The sequence below is a fragment of the Phoca vitulina genome, unplaced genomic scaffold (genome assembly GCF_004348235.1).
Source record: "Phoca vitulina isolate PV1807 unplaced genomic scaffold, GSC_HSeal_1.0 scaffold13, whole genome shotgun sequence".
NCBI lineage: Eukaryota > Metazoa > Chordata > Mammalia > Carnivora > Phocidae > Phoca > Phoca vitulina.
Window position 1 is genome coordinate 24,217,271 of NW_022589716.1, and position 16,279 is coordinate 24,233,549.

The 16,279-nt window shown below is 40.9% G+C and overlaps 1 protein-coding gene across 2 annotated transcripts in view; it reads left to right on the forward strand.

Annotated features, from left to right (window-relative positions):
- The first annotated feature begins 4,868 nt into the window (after nt 1-4,868).
- The window catches only part of TAFA1 (TAFA chemokine like family member 1), a 520,519-nt gene continuing 509,108 nt past the window's right edge, over nt 4,869-16,279 (forward strand). Inside the window, exons 1-2 of one of the 2 annotated variants that reach the window (XM_032411722.1) lie at nt 4,869-5,601; nt 7,553-7,673. In XM_032411722.1, coding sequence (XP_032267613.1) covers nt 7,556-7,673 — 118 coding nt within the window. In that variant the 5' untranslated portion in view covers nt 4,869-5,601; nt 7,553-7,555. The remainder of the gene's footprint in view (nt 5,602-7,552; nt 7,674-16,279) is intronic. The other variant, XM_032411721.1, reaches the window with a different exon arrangement.

Below are 16,279 nucleotides of genomic sequence, written 5' to 3' on the forward strand. Positions count from 1 at the left end.
AAAAAATTAACTTTGAAAGCCTAAAGAATCATGGTAAAAAAGCCATGGATTCTATGTGCATTATTCCCCTAGCGCTGGAGTTCTGCCGTTCTCATCGATCAGTAAACTTGGTCTTGGCTGGCTGTTCTTGCTGATCTTCTGGGGGAAGGGGCCTGTTGCCGTGGTTCCCAAATGTCTTTGCCGGAGGCGGAATTGCCCCGCCCTTGCCGGTCCAGGCTAAGTCATCTGCTTGGGTTTGCTCTCGGGAGATTTTGTTCCCTGCAAGCTTTCAGTACAGCTTTGGAGGACGAGAGTGAAGATGGCAGCCTCCCAATCTCCGCCCAGAGGAGCCGAGAACTCAGGGTCCTGCTCCTCAGTGCACCCCCAGAGAAAAACAGTCAGTCACTCCCGTCTCTCCGGTCTCCGGCCGCACTCCGTGCTCACCTGGCCTGTGACCGAGCATTTCTATCTCTGTCACCCGACCCCTTGTGGAGTCTCCAAACCCAGCAGATCCCTGCGGTGCACTCCTGCACCTCTCCTCCCAGGGGAGGAAGGGGAGTCTCCCCAGATCTGCCTCTTGTTGGGTCCCTGCTGGAGGAGCAGTGGCCCGACTGTGCCTCGGATCCCAGTTTATGACAACCCCGAACTGAGAGCCCACGCCTCGGCTCTGTCTCTGCAGCCAGCTTCCCCGCTCTGATACCTGGGAGCTCTGCCACACTCAGGCACCCCCCGTCTTTCTGTGACCCCAAGGGTCCTGAGACCACACTGTCCCACGAGGGTTCCACCCCCTGCTTAGCCACCGGAGCGACATCCCTCAGTGGAGCAGACTTCTAAAAGTTCCGATTTTGTGCTCTGTGGCTCTATCACTTGCCAGAAGCGGCCGTCGGAGGCCCCCTCCCCCGCAGTCTATCCTCCCGAATATCACCTGGGATTCACTTCTCCGCACGTCCTACCTTCCAGAAAGTGGTCGCTTTTCTGTTCAGAGAGTTGTTGCTATTCTTTTCTTCAATCTCCTGTTGAGTTCATAGGTGTTCAGAATGGTTTGATCCCTATCCAGCTGAATTCCTGAGACCAGACGAAATCCAGGTCTCCTACTCCTCTGCCATCTTGCTCTGCCCTCTCTTAGCCAAATTATTATTAAGTGTACTGGTTTTAAGCTGAAATAAGATGGCTTTTTTTTTTTAAAGGATCTTATTTGAGAAAGAGAGAGAGAGAGGGAGCATGAGTAGGGGGAGGGGCGGAGGGAGAGGGAGAAGCAGACACCCTGCTGAGCGTGGAGCTCCATGGGGCTCAATCCCAGGACCCAGATCATGACCTGAACTGAAGTTAGATGCTTAACTGACTGACCCACCCATGTGCCCCAGATAGCTTTTATTTCTAATGCCAAGAAATGAGAAATGTGGTAATCAGGAACATGAGGGATTTTCTTGTGGTACTTTATGCCTGGATGGGGGAGGTAGCCCCTTCAACGGGTTTCCCAGGTAACTTAATAACACAAAGTATATGTGAGGGTTTTTTTTTTTTTAAGACTTTCATGATCATTTGGAGAGGCAGGGAAGAGTCACATTCCATAGGATATAGTTTTCCACCAAGAAATCCCCTTTTGACATTTGTTCTCGGTCCTTCTCTTCCTGAGCCTCTAATATATTTCTATCTCTGTCTCTCTGCCCCCCACCATTTTCTTTCTCCCTCCTGGTTTTCTCCTTGCATCCTCTATCTCATTTTTTTATTATGCAGGATTATTTGCTGAATATTCTTGGCTATTTAAGCATTCTGAGTGTTTTGGCTTTTACCCCCAGTTATTTTCACTGGGCTTTTCTTAGGAATAAATGTGGGTTTCTCCATAGGGCAGAGTTCTAATGAATAGAATTTTTCTCTTTCTCACATAAACAAATGTGCATATACACAGATACTGTGTTTGAAATGTGTATCTTTAGGAGTTTGGCTTGAATCATGGTTCAAATACCCAACTGCTTAGGTATCTTGAATTAATGAAACTGGATGGGCTGAAACAATAGTGCTGGAATAATGCCTTTTGAAATATTGTGCCTGCATGACAAAATGGCTGAGCAGGACATAGCCATAGGCCACATGGGTGATCAGTCTATAAGAGTCCAAAGGGATTCCAGCAGCAATAATCAATGCTTTGGGTTTATCATTGCTCTGATTAAAAAAAACTCCAATAGATTTCCATTACAAGGGGCTCTGAAAAAGCAGGAACTTGGTTTGATGTGCATACTGCTGTCTCCTCAGAGCTTAGGGCAGTGTATAGAACATAAACATTCAATTAATACTTGGATAATGTAAGTTAAAATCTTCATCAGTCAGAGTAGACTAGGTTATGCTGCAATAACAAGTAGCTCCCAAATCTCAATTGCTTGAAGAACAAATTATTTCTTATTCACTGTGTATATCCATTATGGGCTGGTAGGGAAAAGGGAGGGCCTGTTTTCTTTGTGATCATTCAAGGATCCAGGCTGATAGTGTGACTAGTCCCTGTTCTGGAGACAAAGGAGGGTGTTGCTTCAACAATTAAATGTTCCAGCCTCAAAAAGACACCATCAATTCTGCTGATACTTCACTGGCCAGAACTTTATGGCCCACTCAATGATAAAGGAATCAGGAGACACAATCCTACTATGGCCAGATGGTGGAAAGGCCAACTTCTTTGAAAGGTGTGATAGTAGTTTGTTATCACAAAATAGTTGGGATAGACTAAATAGACTAAATTGCCTTACATGCCAATATTTGTTGATGCTTATATTATTTAGGACAAATGGTCATTGGCTGCAATACAATGGACTACAAGGTATTTGGAAGAAAAACGAGGAACTATGTTGATATTCTTGTTCCATCACATACATATATAGACAGTCACTTAAGCCTAAAAGAGCAAGTCTTTCTTCCAGTTTTTTTTAAAAAATTAACAATGCTTATCTGAGTGCCTTGAACATAATCCTTTAGTACATCTTTCAAGTTCATTAAATTGAATTAATTTGTAGATAAATAACTATGTTTAGCTTTAATTTAATCCCTAGAAAGGAAGAACATAATGGTTAGTTTTTCAAAATGGTAGTCCTTATTAGTAACTTCCTTTTAATTTGAATACATTAGCATAGCAAAAACAACCCCCCCCCCCAAAAAATTCATGGGGCAAAGACTATCTTCCACACTTCTATATTTCAAAAGCCTGGAATGTACTCAATATATACCTCTTGAATGAATGAATAATACTTTTTTGAGACTCTCTTAATGGTAAAGAAATGAGAAAATGTAATGGTTTTTTTGGGGGGGTTATTTTAACCATGAAGTATTTTTTTAAGATTGTATTTATTTCTTTGAGAGAGAGGGAGTGTGTGTGTGTGTGTGTGAGAGAGAGAGAGAGAGAGCATGAGCAGGGGGGAGGTGCAGAGGGAGAGGGAGAAGCAGACTCCCTGCTGAGCAGGGACCCTGATGCAGGGCTCGATCCCAGGACACTGGGATTATGACCTGAGCCAAAGGCAGATGCTTAACCGACTGAGCCACCCAGTCAGCCCAACCATGTAGTATTTTATATGAGTGTCTAAGACATGGGCTCTTGCACCAGATCATTGGAGTTTGAAACCTACTCTATCACTTACAAGCTATATTACCTTGAGCAAGTTTCTTAATCTCCCTGTTCCCCCTGGGGTTCCTCATCCATGAAGTGGAGATAAGAATAATAATACTTATCTTATGGGGTTAGTAAAAAGGACTAAATCATACCTTATAAGCAACATACTATAGAGTAGCGCTACTCATAGGAAAGATTTAATGAACATTAGCTGGCGCACTGCTGTTATTTGTGTCTTGATGCCGCACAGTCTGTACGTATCACCAACACAACAATAACGAACCACAGAAATGAAACAAGCACTACCTACTATAACTTTGGTGTTGTTACGTGTGCACTGTGCACTGTGAAAGACCAGTGGGGAAGACCGACCCATCTGTAGGGGCTCTCACTCTTTCACTCTGTTTAACATGAGAGAAGGTGATGGTTTCCAAAGTCGCACAGTGGCATCAACTGTTCTTTCTTTTTTTTTTTAAGATTTATTTATTTTGAAAGGGGGAGGGGCAGAAGGAGAGAATCTTAAAGCAGACTCTCCTCTGAGTGTGGAGTCTGACATGGGGCTGGATCCCACCACCCATGAGATCATGACCTGAGCCTACCCCAAGAGCCAGAGGCTCAACCCACTGAGACACCCAGGCGCCCCTTTGACCCTTCTTTATAACACCCGTGCAAGGCAGGGGTATTCTGAGGCATTTCAAAAGGTTTGTGAGGAGGGAAAATCATGAGAACCACCTTGATTTTGAAAAAAATTATGAAAGACTAGACCTATGACAGTGGGGATCACATCGACCTTGTTCTCTGCCTTGTCCCCAAGCATCTAGCACATAGTAGGTGCTTTATAAGCAATTCATGAAATAACTGAATGAGTATTTCTGCTCATACAGTCTATAAGTGAAAACTAGGTCACCTTACGTGCATCGTTAACGTTTGGATACAATCACTTTATTTCCGAAGAAGGGAGTGTCCGAACCATAGTACTAGAAACAAAATGTTCAGTTTCTGAGGGTTTCCTCTTCCCACCCCAGCATGTTATTGGAGGGAGAGGGAGATTTTTAAAAAAACGCTTTGAGCATATTTCTTTGTCAAAACCCAATCTTCGATGCTGAAAATGACATGTTTCTATTTATTAAACATGTTCAAAAACCTCAGAAGGTTTTTATTGGGCTTATGCATATAAGCATCTATATTGTATTCCAAGTATGCCATATTCCCAGATTTAGCTGCCAAAACAATCGACAGACTTAAATTTGTATAAACCTGACAATATTTTTGGTTAACGTACTGGGTCAAAGAACATGAAGAGGTAAGAAATGGCCTGTAGTTCACTTTTGCATTTACTGTTAAGAAGCCTAACACACATTAACACTATCAATATTTTGCAGAATGTTTTTTTCTTTTGTTTCTCCTTCCCTCTTTACTCTTTTGGCAAATGAACGGTATCAGTGAAAGCTCTAACATAACATGCCAGACAGTATAGTGTTAAAGTACTGCTTGAGTTGCTGAAGAGTTAGTGGGCAGGCATTACAATTCACTGTAGCTGTAATAGAGGGTAATGTCACTTTAAGACATGTGATACTTTACAGAGGAGGGATGTATTGAAACAGACTACTGCTACTTACAGCACCGTATAGCAGCCCTGCTCCTACATTTTGCTGCCTTACTCTGCCCCGAATGCACGGGACTGGGGATGGTCCATCATTAACTGTAAACTGATTCTCATCAGGATCACTTCAAAGGTCTCATCAGGCAGAGGTGACGCGAGGAGATGATTTAAAGGTGAAAATGACAAGGTTTCCACCCCTCAAACCTTGGCTCCTTTTCTGACAATACAGTCTGAATGAACCCGATGTCTTCTTTACTGTGGAAATAGCATTGGAAGAGAAAAACATATTTTTTTAATCCTGATAAAGAAGATTATTGGGAAGCTCTTTTAAAAAAATTCTCCAATTGGGCACAGATGGATTTTAGAAAGTGTTAGAGCTTTCCAATGAACACTAATAGAGTACTCTGCTCTTGGCTGGATTTTTCAGGTAAGAAGCCTCTTTAAGGATTTAAGATTCAGAAAGCAGATTTGTAACCTATTCAGTCATATCTAGAGAACTATGTAAGGCTGGATGCATTATTTGGTGGAAAACACCTATTAACATAGAGACAACCTCTTGGTAGGAGAGTGAGCAATGAGAGTGATATGCAGGAACCTTGGAAGTGATGCTGAGAATTAAAGAAAGTTAAATAAAAAAAGGAAGAAGAAGGAAAATACTGCAAATGTGAAGTCACAGTAATCTTTTTAAGTGCTAAAAGCTACAGGGGTGAAGAAATGAGCAAGAGAAAGCAGAGTCATTGAAAAACTGTTAAGTTTTGATTGTGGTAGGCTTTTTGAAAGTTTAGATGAATTTCTAGTGCATTTTTAACTGAAATTCACAACTAGTCAATGCATGCCACAGTCACCTCTATTTTGTCTTTCTATAATTTGCAGCGTATTTTGAAAAGGCCCCTAAATGCATTCATTTCAAGATTCATAGAAGGGGTGTTGCTATTTATCTCTACTGAAGAGAATGCATCTATGTTATACTGATAGTTCTGAAGACAATGAGGATAAATCTGTTGTGTACAAAAGTAAACAGTGGGCAGTGAAACTAATTATAAAGTGAATGGTCCATCTGAATCACAGAGTGAGGCATGAAAGGCACCATGCTGTTGAAAATAATGTTTTCCTACTTTGCACTTAATTATGGTTGTCACCATTTGTCTATTATAGTCCTAAACCCCTTTTAAAGACTGCATCTCTCTCCTAAAGCCCATAAATTATCTTGTATTATATCTTTATACACACACACACACATATATGATGTATATTTCTGCTTTCTGAACATCACAGTTTTTGAAAGAGTGCCAATTTCCACGAATAAAGAAACCACACTGGGAGGTCACTAGCAGATTTAAATGTATAGTTGAAATACTTGTAGTGTATAATTTGACAGTGGAAAAATTTTTAAAAGGAACAATCCGGGTTCCAAAGCTCTCTCTAAGAGAAAAGAATACACTTAACTGGATTCTTGTATAGAAACTGCTTCCGTATCACTGGCTGAGTAAGGACGATGCTTCAAGTTTGATTAATTTGGCAATATGAAATGCAGCATAAGGTGTTGTTTGAGAAATTGGACAATATGTAGCGCAGTTGAGCCTCTGTAGCTCCTAAGATCCTTATAGGTGCAGATAAGACTGTCAAAGTTTCAGCGCCTGGGAAAAGGTATATGTTCATCCATAAATACATACACCACCTGTGTATGCATATTCATCAACACTATACAACAAATGCCACAATGGGATCTTAGGAGGCAAAGCAGTATTGTAAATTATGGCTTACTCTAGGATAGAAGCATAGATCTTGCATCTGAAACTCATTCTGGCTGAAGACAATTCCGTCTGATTTTAAGTCCAGCCAAAAAAGACCAGTTCTATCAGGAGATTACAACATGCCTCTGAGAAATGATTACTTAGTTTAGAAGACAGCAGAATGATTAAAAATTCATGACGGTAGAATTAAAAAAAAAAAAAAAAAAGAATCCACTCTTTCCTTTCAGGCTTATGTCAGACTTACAATGAAGTTAGAATGAACAGGAGTATGCAGCTTTTCAATGCCTGGAATAACTATAGTTTAAAGATCACTGTAAAAAACAGGATGTAAAGTCAGGATACTGTGCTTCAAACTGCCTGATAGTCACAAACTGTAATTTATTTATGTGTCTGGCAGTCCTTGGCGTTTGGCTTTGCAGAATTTCAAAAAGAATTCACGATCTCTTGGGGAAGGCTTTCCCTAAATCCCACTTCATGGCATGACCTCTGCTGGGTTATTAATTTCAGCCAGCAAAGTAGCAAAGGGGACATGACGTCTGAGACCCTCCTTCTCTCATCAGTGGGACTGACTGAGCTGGGGGCTTGAAGCTGGGGGTAATCCTTGCTGTCTCATGTTCTTTTTAGAGAATGGCAATGGTCTCTGCGATGTCCTGGGTCCTGTATTTGTGGATAAGTGCTTGTGCAGTGCTCCTATGCCATGGATCCCTTCAGCACACTTTCCAGCAGCACCACCTGCACAGACCAGGTAAGTCGGGAGCTGGCTCCTCGGCAGCCTCCAGTCTCACTGCTGTCACCTTAACAGATGGTTGACTGTAAGGGACAGAAAGTACTATATAGTGCGGGCAGCTTGCCTCTGAATTCCAAGACACATATTGTTGGCTGGATGCTTTGGGGAAAGGTGAGGGGGATACTAAAATGCCCTAGAGGTGTTTCTATGAATTTCTCAGGAAAAAAACAAAACAAAACAAAACACACGGTTTTCTCTAAGAGTCTCCCTACCCCTTCCTCACACCTTAAAAAAGTGAAGTCCTTGGTTTTTGGATACTTTGGCCAATAGCAAAATACTCTGCAGAAGGTGAGATAACTTGCAAGACTTGATTTCTTAGAGAGGCAAAATATGATCTTTGCAACCAATAAAATAATGGGTATGTATACTGCTGGGATATCCTATCTAGTGTAGATACTATAATCTCGGTGTGTGCGTGGCTAAGAATTTTGTGGAGATGTTAGTGCCGAAATTAACTTTGGAAGTAGTTCGTTAATGAAAAAGAAATTTAAAAATAACTTACTATTTCTTGTCTGCTTTAATTTGTCTCCTCTCCTTTCTCCCTTCCTTCACTTTCTGTTCTTCCAGTTTTTAACGGTGGTATTTTTCTCTCTCTCTTTCTTGGCACTTTCAGGAACAAGTTCCCTTTAGCCTGATTTTCCCCCCTATATTGAATTTTGATTTCCGGACGCATTTTGCTTTCTTCGTCTTTTTGTTTAAAGTATATTTCTTACCCTTCCATGGCCTCACTCTTCCGTCTGGATTTTTTTTTTTTTTTTTCTCCTTCTTTGCCTTTCTCATTACTGCCCCCCAGCTCGATTGTCCTTACGCTCACCCGTTCTCTGAAAAGATTTCCTTCCACATTCTGTTTAGTTTCAACCTTTGCACTCGCTTACTCCGCCCTCCACCTAAGCCCTCCTCCCCCATCGCCAAGTCCGGGCCCAGGGGACTAGTTGGCGCGGCCAAGCTCCAGGTCTTCAGGTCGGAAGTGCTCCCCGCCCTCCATCCCCTCTCCAAATTCTTTCCTGGCCTCCTCCCATCCGTTCGGCTGGCTCCAGCTGCGCGGTCCAGCGTCCACGCCTTTGCCTTTCTCTGGCTCCGCAATCGGCCTGGGCGCCAGTCCTGGGCTCGTCGGCACAATCGTCCAACAACACCTCCCGGGGCGCTGCGTGCTGCCTCCCCGGGCTCTGCCTCCAGGCTGCGGGCTGGACGGAAAGAGCAAGGGTGCAGCCCGGGGTCCTGCCGCGCGCCCGCACCCGGCTGCGGGGGAGCGCGCGAGCCGGTTCTCTGCAGGAGCCCGGGCCACCCCCCGAGGACTGGGGTGGGGGAGGGGGTGGGCGCGGGAGGGGGCGTCGGGGCGGCCTCAGCCCGGGGCTGCGTCAGGACCCCAGCCATCCTCACTCCCCACGCCCTGGGTTGCGGAGGGAAGGCGAGGGGGGGCACTGGTGCCCCTGCAGGTGGGCTTGGAAACCACTCCGCCGCCCCTGCCGCGCGCTTGTATTTCTGCCTCGTGGGTCCTCAGCCCCGAGCGGAGCGGGTACCGCCAGACTCTGAGGCTTCGGTGCCGAGGTGGAGGAAGAACAAACGTGGGTTTTGGAATCTGCGGTTTACCTCCAGTCAGTTAATTACCAATCGGTTCAGGCAAAAAGGTCTGATTTGTTACAGTCATACAAATAACGCGGGAAATTTGCATTCATTGTCATACTTAACAGTAAGAATTCGTAACAAAAATAACTATTGTGAGGGTTTTCGGCACACTCACGTCGTCTTAATCCGTATACGAGTAGGTGTAATCGCCCCTACCCCTCACACCACGCGCACCGCCCCCAATCCTTCTGTTGCCCAGGAGACTGAAGTTCTGAGGGATCGGGTGACTTGTATGAGACCACACAGCCAGTAACTGCCATTGGAAGTCGGGTAGGTCTGATGTCACCTCCCTGGCCTGTTTCCCAAGGAGGGGATATATCTCCCAGGGCACAGAATAATCACGCCGAGTAGCCTCTTTGAGGGGTGTGAGCCGTTTCCCATAATTTGTGAAAACTTCCAAGTTGTGTCAATGCAGAGACTCAAACCCCTTCTGAAAGGTGGCCTTGGCTGAACTTGGTGAGGGGTGGCCGGGGGCTATGGCAGCGCTCAGGACCAGCACTCATCTCTGTTACTTAACCTGAAGTGTCTTGACCTTAGGAAAGTCACTTTTCTTCTCTGGGCCCAATTTCCCATTTAAAGATATTGTGGGGGTGTAAGTAAAATAATTTTTTGTGACAGTGCTTTGTAAACTGTGAAGTTCCTCATAAATATCAATAACTCTGACATCTCTTAATAGACTACAAAAGTACATGTTAGAGGTGCTAAATGAGTAAAGTTTTGCTGTTCACACAGCTAGCAATCCACATAGGACAAAACCTTGTTTTAATCTCGTGTTTGTTTTTTTTAAAAACTATGAGATACCTGGCTAGAATATATCACCAACCGCTGCCTGTCTTTTACGCTCGATGTGTATAGTCGTGAAATAGAGTACACTTTGCAGTGGGTTTTTACTTAGACTATCTCTGTTAATCAGTTAATACAGGAGTTTTTTTGGTCGGGGGTTATGGTTATGATATTTGTATTAAGTAAACTCAAATCTTTATGGGGCTTGTTATCAAAATATTATAATTTCAAGCTCAGAAACATGTCGTTAAGTTCTGACTAAAATTGAATTCAGTATTTGTTTTCTCCAACGTCTACTGCTAGAAATTGCTTATTATCACCAATGCATGGTCGATCTGTATGTCAGATACCCCAAGAAACTGTAGCACCGAACCCAATTTCAGCCCCAAGCGCTTATACATTTGAGATCCATTACCGATTCACTGATGAAATTAAGAAACTATATATACTCCTTTCTAGATGCAGAAAGATTAAAATGATATCAAACTGAAAGTCCAATGGTTCTATGTAATAGGTTTATTCAACTTTCTTGGGTTTTCAACAATAGCTGCAAAGATTAAAACGATAGATCTTGGACACAGCAATATTCTAGCTTATTTCAGTCAGAAATGCAATCTCCTTTAATACAATCTGTTTTGATTTTAAGAGTAAATGTATGCTTTTTTTTATGAGAGTTGTGATGTTTCCCTTTGTGGGTCTTAAATCTTCAGGGACACTAATGAAATGTGTATGAAAACAAGAGAGAAATCAGGGCCAGTTATCTGTGACAATCCACCCCTAAATGAGCAAATAAATAAATAAATAGCAGGATAAATGAGCAAAAAGGAAAAACATAATCTCATTTTCTCAAATCAGTTAAAACAAGTGACATGATGAGAAAAAATGAGACACCAGGCAGACCCTGAGCTTTGCCACATTTGCCTAAGCTTGAAAAATCGCCTCTTCCATAAAGCAGGAACAAGCGGACACTGCGTGCATACCAAGTACCCGGGAAATGTGAAAAATGACAAATCTTTCCCTCAGAGCCCTGAATGGGGGGAGAGTGAAGGCTTTACAGCTGCTTCCTCACCTGCTTAGGAACGGCTGGCCCCCCTCTTGCCAGCCTTTTACGGGCAGCTTTGCCATCCCCTACACAGTAAGATTGATGGTGTTCCCATCCCAAGCAGCCAATTTCAGTCTCTCAAGAAATAATCCACTACACTGACAGATGAGTGGAATTTGACGCGATGTTCCCCTCATCAGACTCTGCCGCACCTGGATGGCACCAGCCAGCCAGGGTCCTGTAGGGGAAATGGTTAGAGATCTGGGCCAATTTCTTCTGTCAAAACATGAAATCGGGACGATGTCTTTGTGAGGCCGTGAATTTGAGATCTGTCTTCTCAATGCAGTGGCTTAGTACACAAACAGAATGAGAATATGTTAACCAGAAAACAGACTGATTTTAATAGATTCCCCTGTAGTCCCTAAGTACTTTCTATTTTTCATATTTATGGTATTAGGAATGCACCATTATTTTCACTTACTAGTTAAGAAGGATTAAAATAGTCAATCAAATGGAAGTGAACTTTAAAATTACACAAATGAGTAAAATGTGCCGTAGATTAACAGATTTGTAATTTCAATAATATTTGGCTAAATCAAGTTTTTATTTTGGGAACGATGTAAGAAATTACCACAACAATTTGAAGAATACTTGTGCCTTTTATATATATAAATAGTAAAGCTGGAAGGGGACACATAATTTAAAAAAAGACAGACTGAACAATGAAAACCCAAAAGTGGTATGTTCCCTTGTTTCAGGAAATTAAAACAGACAGCTTCAACTCTTTATAAGCATCAGGTGTGTAACAGGTGAAAAAGGATGAATGGTTTGCTGGATGTAACTTTCTACTTTAGAATTAGTTCTTCCCCCTTATGGATATATGAATTATGACACTAATTTTAATAGTTACTTAATTTCAAGTGTGTGGGTATGTGTGTGTGTGTGGGGGGGTTATTCTTGAAACTTAATAAAATATGGATCATTTCAAAATACTTGAGTAAGAAAAGATCCTTGGGATTCTTTAGTAATTTAAAATTCTAAAGATAAATTACATGAGACAAGAAGTTATAAGTGCCTAATGAATCATTTATTCTTGAGTCGCTGCTATTGTATTGACAGGTGTGTATGGAAATGATATATGGAAAGATTACTCCGAATAGAATTGTCTATGTAACTTATACTTGGCCTGATTTAAAACTATATTAAGCAAACTATGTATTTAGAGGGAGGTATTCATTTATGACTTAATTATTACGTAGTGAACATCACCATTCATTTAAAAGTGTGATTTTTTGTTAAAATATTAAAAAGTATTCTTGTATATCTTATACTTATCTTTACCTTAGTATTCAATATTACTTTATTGAAAACTGCTTAAGGAATATGCATTAGAATACCAAGGCACATTACAATAAAGTATTGTTTTAGAACTGTAGTATGAAAGATATCGTCAGAACAACAGTGGTTGCATATTGGCTTTTTAAGAATTCTTACCAGTACTAGATTGCTAAGTGTAGTGAATTGACCTAAGGATTAGAGCAGACAGGTTGTTATTTGGTGTAAGCTGGTGCTAGTGATAATCCATTGATCATCTGATTGATGTTATTGACCTTGTCCCAGAGTCAGAGTGCAGCTATGGACATTTGATAAGACCTCAAAGTATCAAAACCAAGTAGAGATGCAAATAAATATTTCCTGTCAATCCCCTGAATTTATAAGAGAATTATTACAATGCTATATAAATACTGTTACTTATGTGAGCTCAAGCCTATGGCCTCAGTTCGTCATAGTTAAGGAAAATAGATCTTATGTCACACTGAAAACAAATATATAGAAGTGGCACAAATGAACCTTAGCCTTCAATTGGTAATTTCTTAAAGTTCATTTAAGATGACTACTTGAACTTTTTGAAAAACTCTTCCAGTTTTAAACTGTGTGAAAATCTCAAAGCTTGAGTATGTAAATTCGTGCAACATTTTTTGAAAACAATTTGGCAGCATCTCCCAAAATGTAAAATGTGCAAATCCTACACAATTCCATTTCGAGATGCTTAGCCTAAGAAAATGATTGGACAGGTGTGAAAAAATGTATGTAAAGGTCTAGTTAATTTAATGGCAAATAATTAGAGGGGGGTTTTAGCTAGAGCAAAAAGAGCTTGGTACAATAAATCATTGTATACCATACAATGGGATTCAATGTAACCACTGCAAAGAATGAGATGTGCTTATATGTACTCTTAAGGAAAGATGCCTATGATACACTGCTGAGGGAAAAAAACAAAAACAAAAACAAGGAACAGAATATGCAGTTTCAAAATAATTTTGGAAAAAAATATTAACACAGGCATAAAAAGATGTCAGAAAGGCTATAAACATTCTATACATAGCATCAGTTAAACCTGGTGGTAGGACTAGAATGACTTGGACTTATTTCCTATAATTATGTGGTTTTTATTTTTAATTTTTTTAAGATTCATTTATTTATTTGAGAGAGAGAGAGAGAAAGAGAGAACAGAGGAGGGGCAGAGGGAGAGAATCCTGGAGCAGACTCTGCTCAGTGGGAAGCCAGGAGCTAAGTGGGGCTCAATACCGGACCAGAACCTGAGCCAAAACCAAGAGCCTGCTGGTTAACCGAATGAGCCACCCAAGTGCCCCAATTATGTGTTTTTAAGATTTTTTTTAATATGGGTATATATTACTTTTTAATAAAAAACTTAAAATATTAGCTGTAGTTTTATGGTAAAATTAGAAATGTATCAAACAGTGTTCTCAGGTTAAGGAAAAAGAAGGACGATTAGGTAGGAAAGTATCATGAGGCCCTTTTCCTTTTAAGAGCCTTAATCCAATGAAGTGTCTAGGCCAGTATTTTCCAGTTCAGAAAATACCGTACCCTCAAGATGCTGCTTGGAAAAAAGCTATTAAGTGTTGGGGAAGTACTCATTGTCTGGTATGTTCTCCTTTTGGAGATTTGCAGTACATGTAAGTGTATACAAGTTCTGGAAAGATTTGCAGATAGAAAACCTGATTGTGTTTAACTAAAATTATCTAAACATTTTTTTTTTTAATTTGGGCAATATCTAAAGTGCCTATTCTTATCACATGCATTGAGAAGTGTGAGCCACTGTGCTATCCATCTTCTTATATCTCACTTTTAGTAAGGAACTTGACATATAATAGGTGCTCAAAAAATATTTGTTACATTCTTAAGGAATGAATGTTCTGGTAAAACCTTTAACTCTCCCTCATTTATTACTGCTTGTGTGGGGGTGCATGTGTATGTATGGATGCATATGTATCTGTGTGCGTGTTTATAATTTAGGGATACCACAAATGGAGAGAGGTATAAATATTAAATTGTCAGTATAACATACATATGTATGTGTGTATGTGTGTATTTGTGCAATATCTTTGTGTAGTTATTTACTCTATTTGACAGCAGTTCCATTAACCAAAATAACCCAAAGAATATGCTTACAAATGTAGTAAAAACTTAAATCCCTAAGGTTTTCAGTCACAGCATGAGTTTTTTTCCTATAAATTTAGAAAATACTGTAAGCGTGGTCTTAAGGGACTGAAGAGAAACTTCTCTTAGCAAATAGGAAAAGGCCTTCTGCTTTCAAATTTTTTGGTATCAAGAGAAAAATTCACTTCATCTTTGTAGCAGGGAGAAATAAGAACAGACAGCAATTTTTCCTTTCTTTGGGATAAAAAGAAAATGAATGATTTTGTTAACCATTTGTGTAAACTAATTAGGTTCTGTAAAGTTAATGTCCTGAAAGCACTTAGGGAACCCTGTTGGCCTACTATTTCTTTCTCCTTCCCCATCTTTATATAATAAAGGCCCAGAGAAAGAAAAGAGAATTGATATAATCAAAGCGATTTTCTCTCCGAAGATGGATAGATAACGCTGAGTGATGTGGCTATTCATTAAGCGGATTCTTCCTCCACGCGGAAAGAGTCAAACCAAACCTCACCTTGAGTCTAGGAGGGAGGAAGACCTACATCCTCAGCCAAGGTCATTGTTCTGCTGATGTGATTACCTATATTTATCTTTACTATGCCCTTACTAGAACTTCTCTTTTAGGCATGCTTCCATGTCACCCAAAAATAGATGGGAGCTAACTGAGTCTGCATGTACCCAAAGGATTTTTTGTTTCCCCCTCATGTGGATGAAGGATGAATAGATTGAGTCATAGGCTTTGAAATGAATACAGAATGTCAGCTCCCAGGTTTAGATGAGCTACCGCACAGTAAGAGGAAAAAGCACTTCAATGCTCTTGAAATTGATAATACATCTTAGATTTGGGTCAGCAGGCCAGTAGGTCATACTTCCCACTGAATGAATGTTGTGTAAGTATTCAATAAATATTTTCTCATAACTGGGCAAGAACTTTATATCCTTAAAAAATGCAAATACTGGCAGGAAAGTACCACATGAAGCCTTTTTTGTATCAAATGGTAATGAGGAAGGAGCACCACAGTAGGGGTAGGACCCTGGTGCATTCAGGATCTCACATCAGTTGTCAATTGCAAGTCTCCAGTAAGAGGGTAGAAGGAAGCAATGGTTTTCATATTGTGTACAGAAGCTCCAAAGAGGCCATCTATGCATTCCGCAAAGTATATTCTTGTCCGTCATAGATGGACATGGCAAATACCTTCGTGCACCAGCCAGTTAACAAAGATGACTGGACCAGCCTGAGGATAACTGTAGCAGCTGAAGAGCATGTGTGCATTGAGAGGGCACATCACATCCTTAGCTAAGCCTGAGATAGGCTCAATGTGACCAGATCATCCCATGGTTCAAGGCAAGCAGGACACTTAAGAATTTTATGTGTAATTTCCTTATCTTTTAAATGTCAAGTGGGCCAAACAAAACTTGACTCATGGCTCTATCCCACCTGCGGGCTATTAGTGTGTGACCTCAGGCAAGATTATCTCCAGCTCCAACATTTTTTGATTTTTAATGAATTTATCAAATCCTTTTATGCAAGCAAGGTAGAGAGAGGTGAAGGCAGTGCGGCTAAAAGTGGGGAATTTTTATGCACATCTGTCTTGGCTTGTTTTAAAATTATGCCTGTGGTTTTGTCCCGTCCTGACTTATACCCCAAATGCTA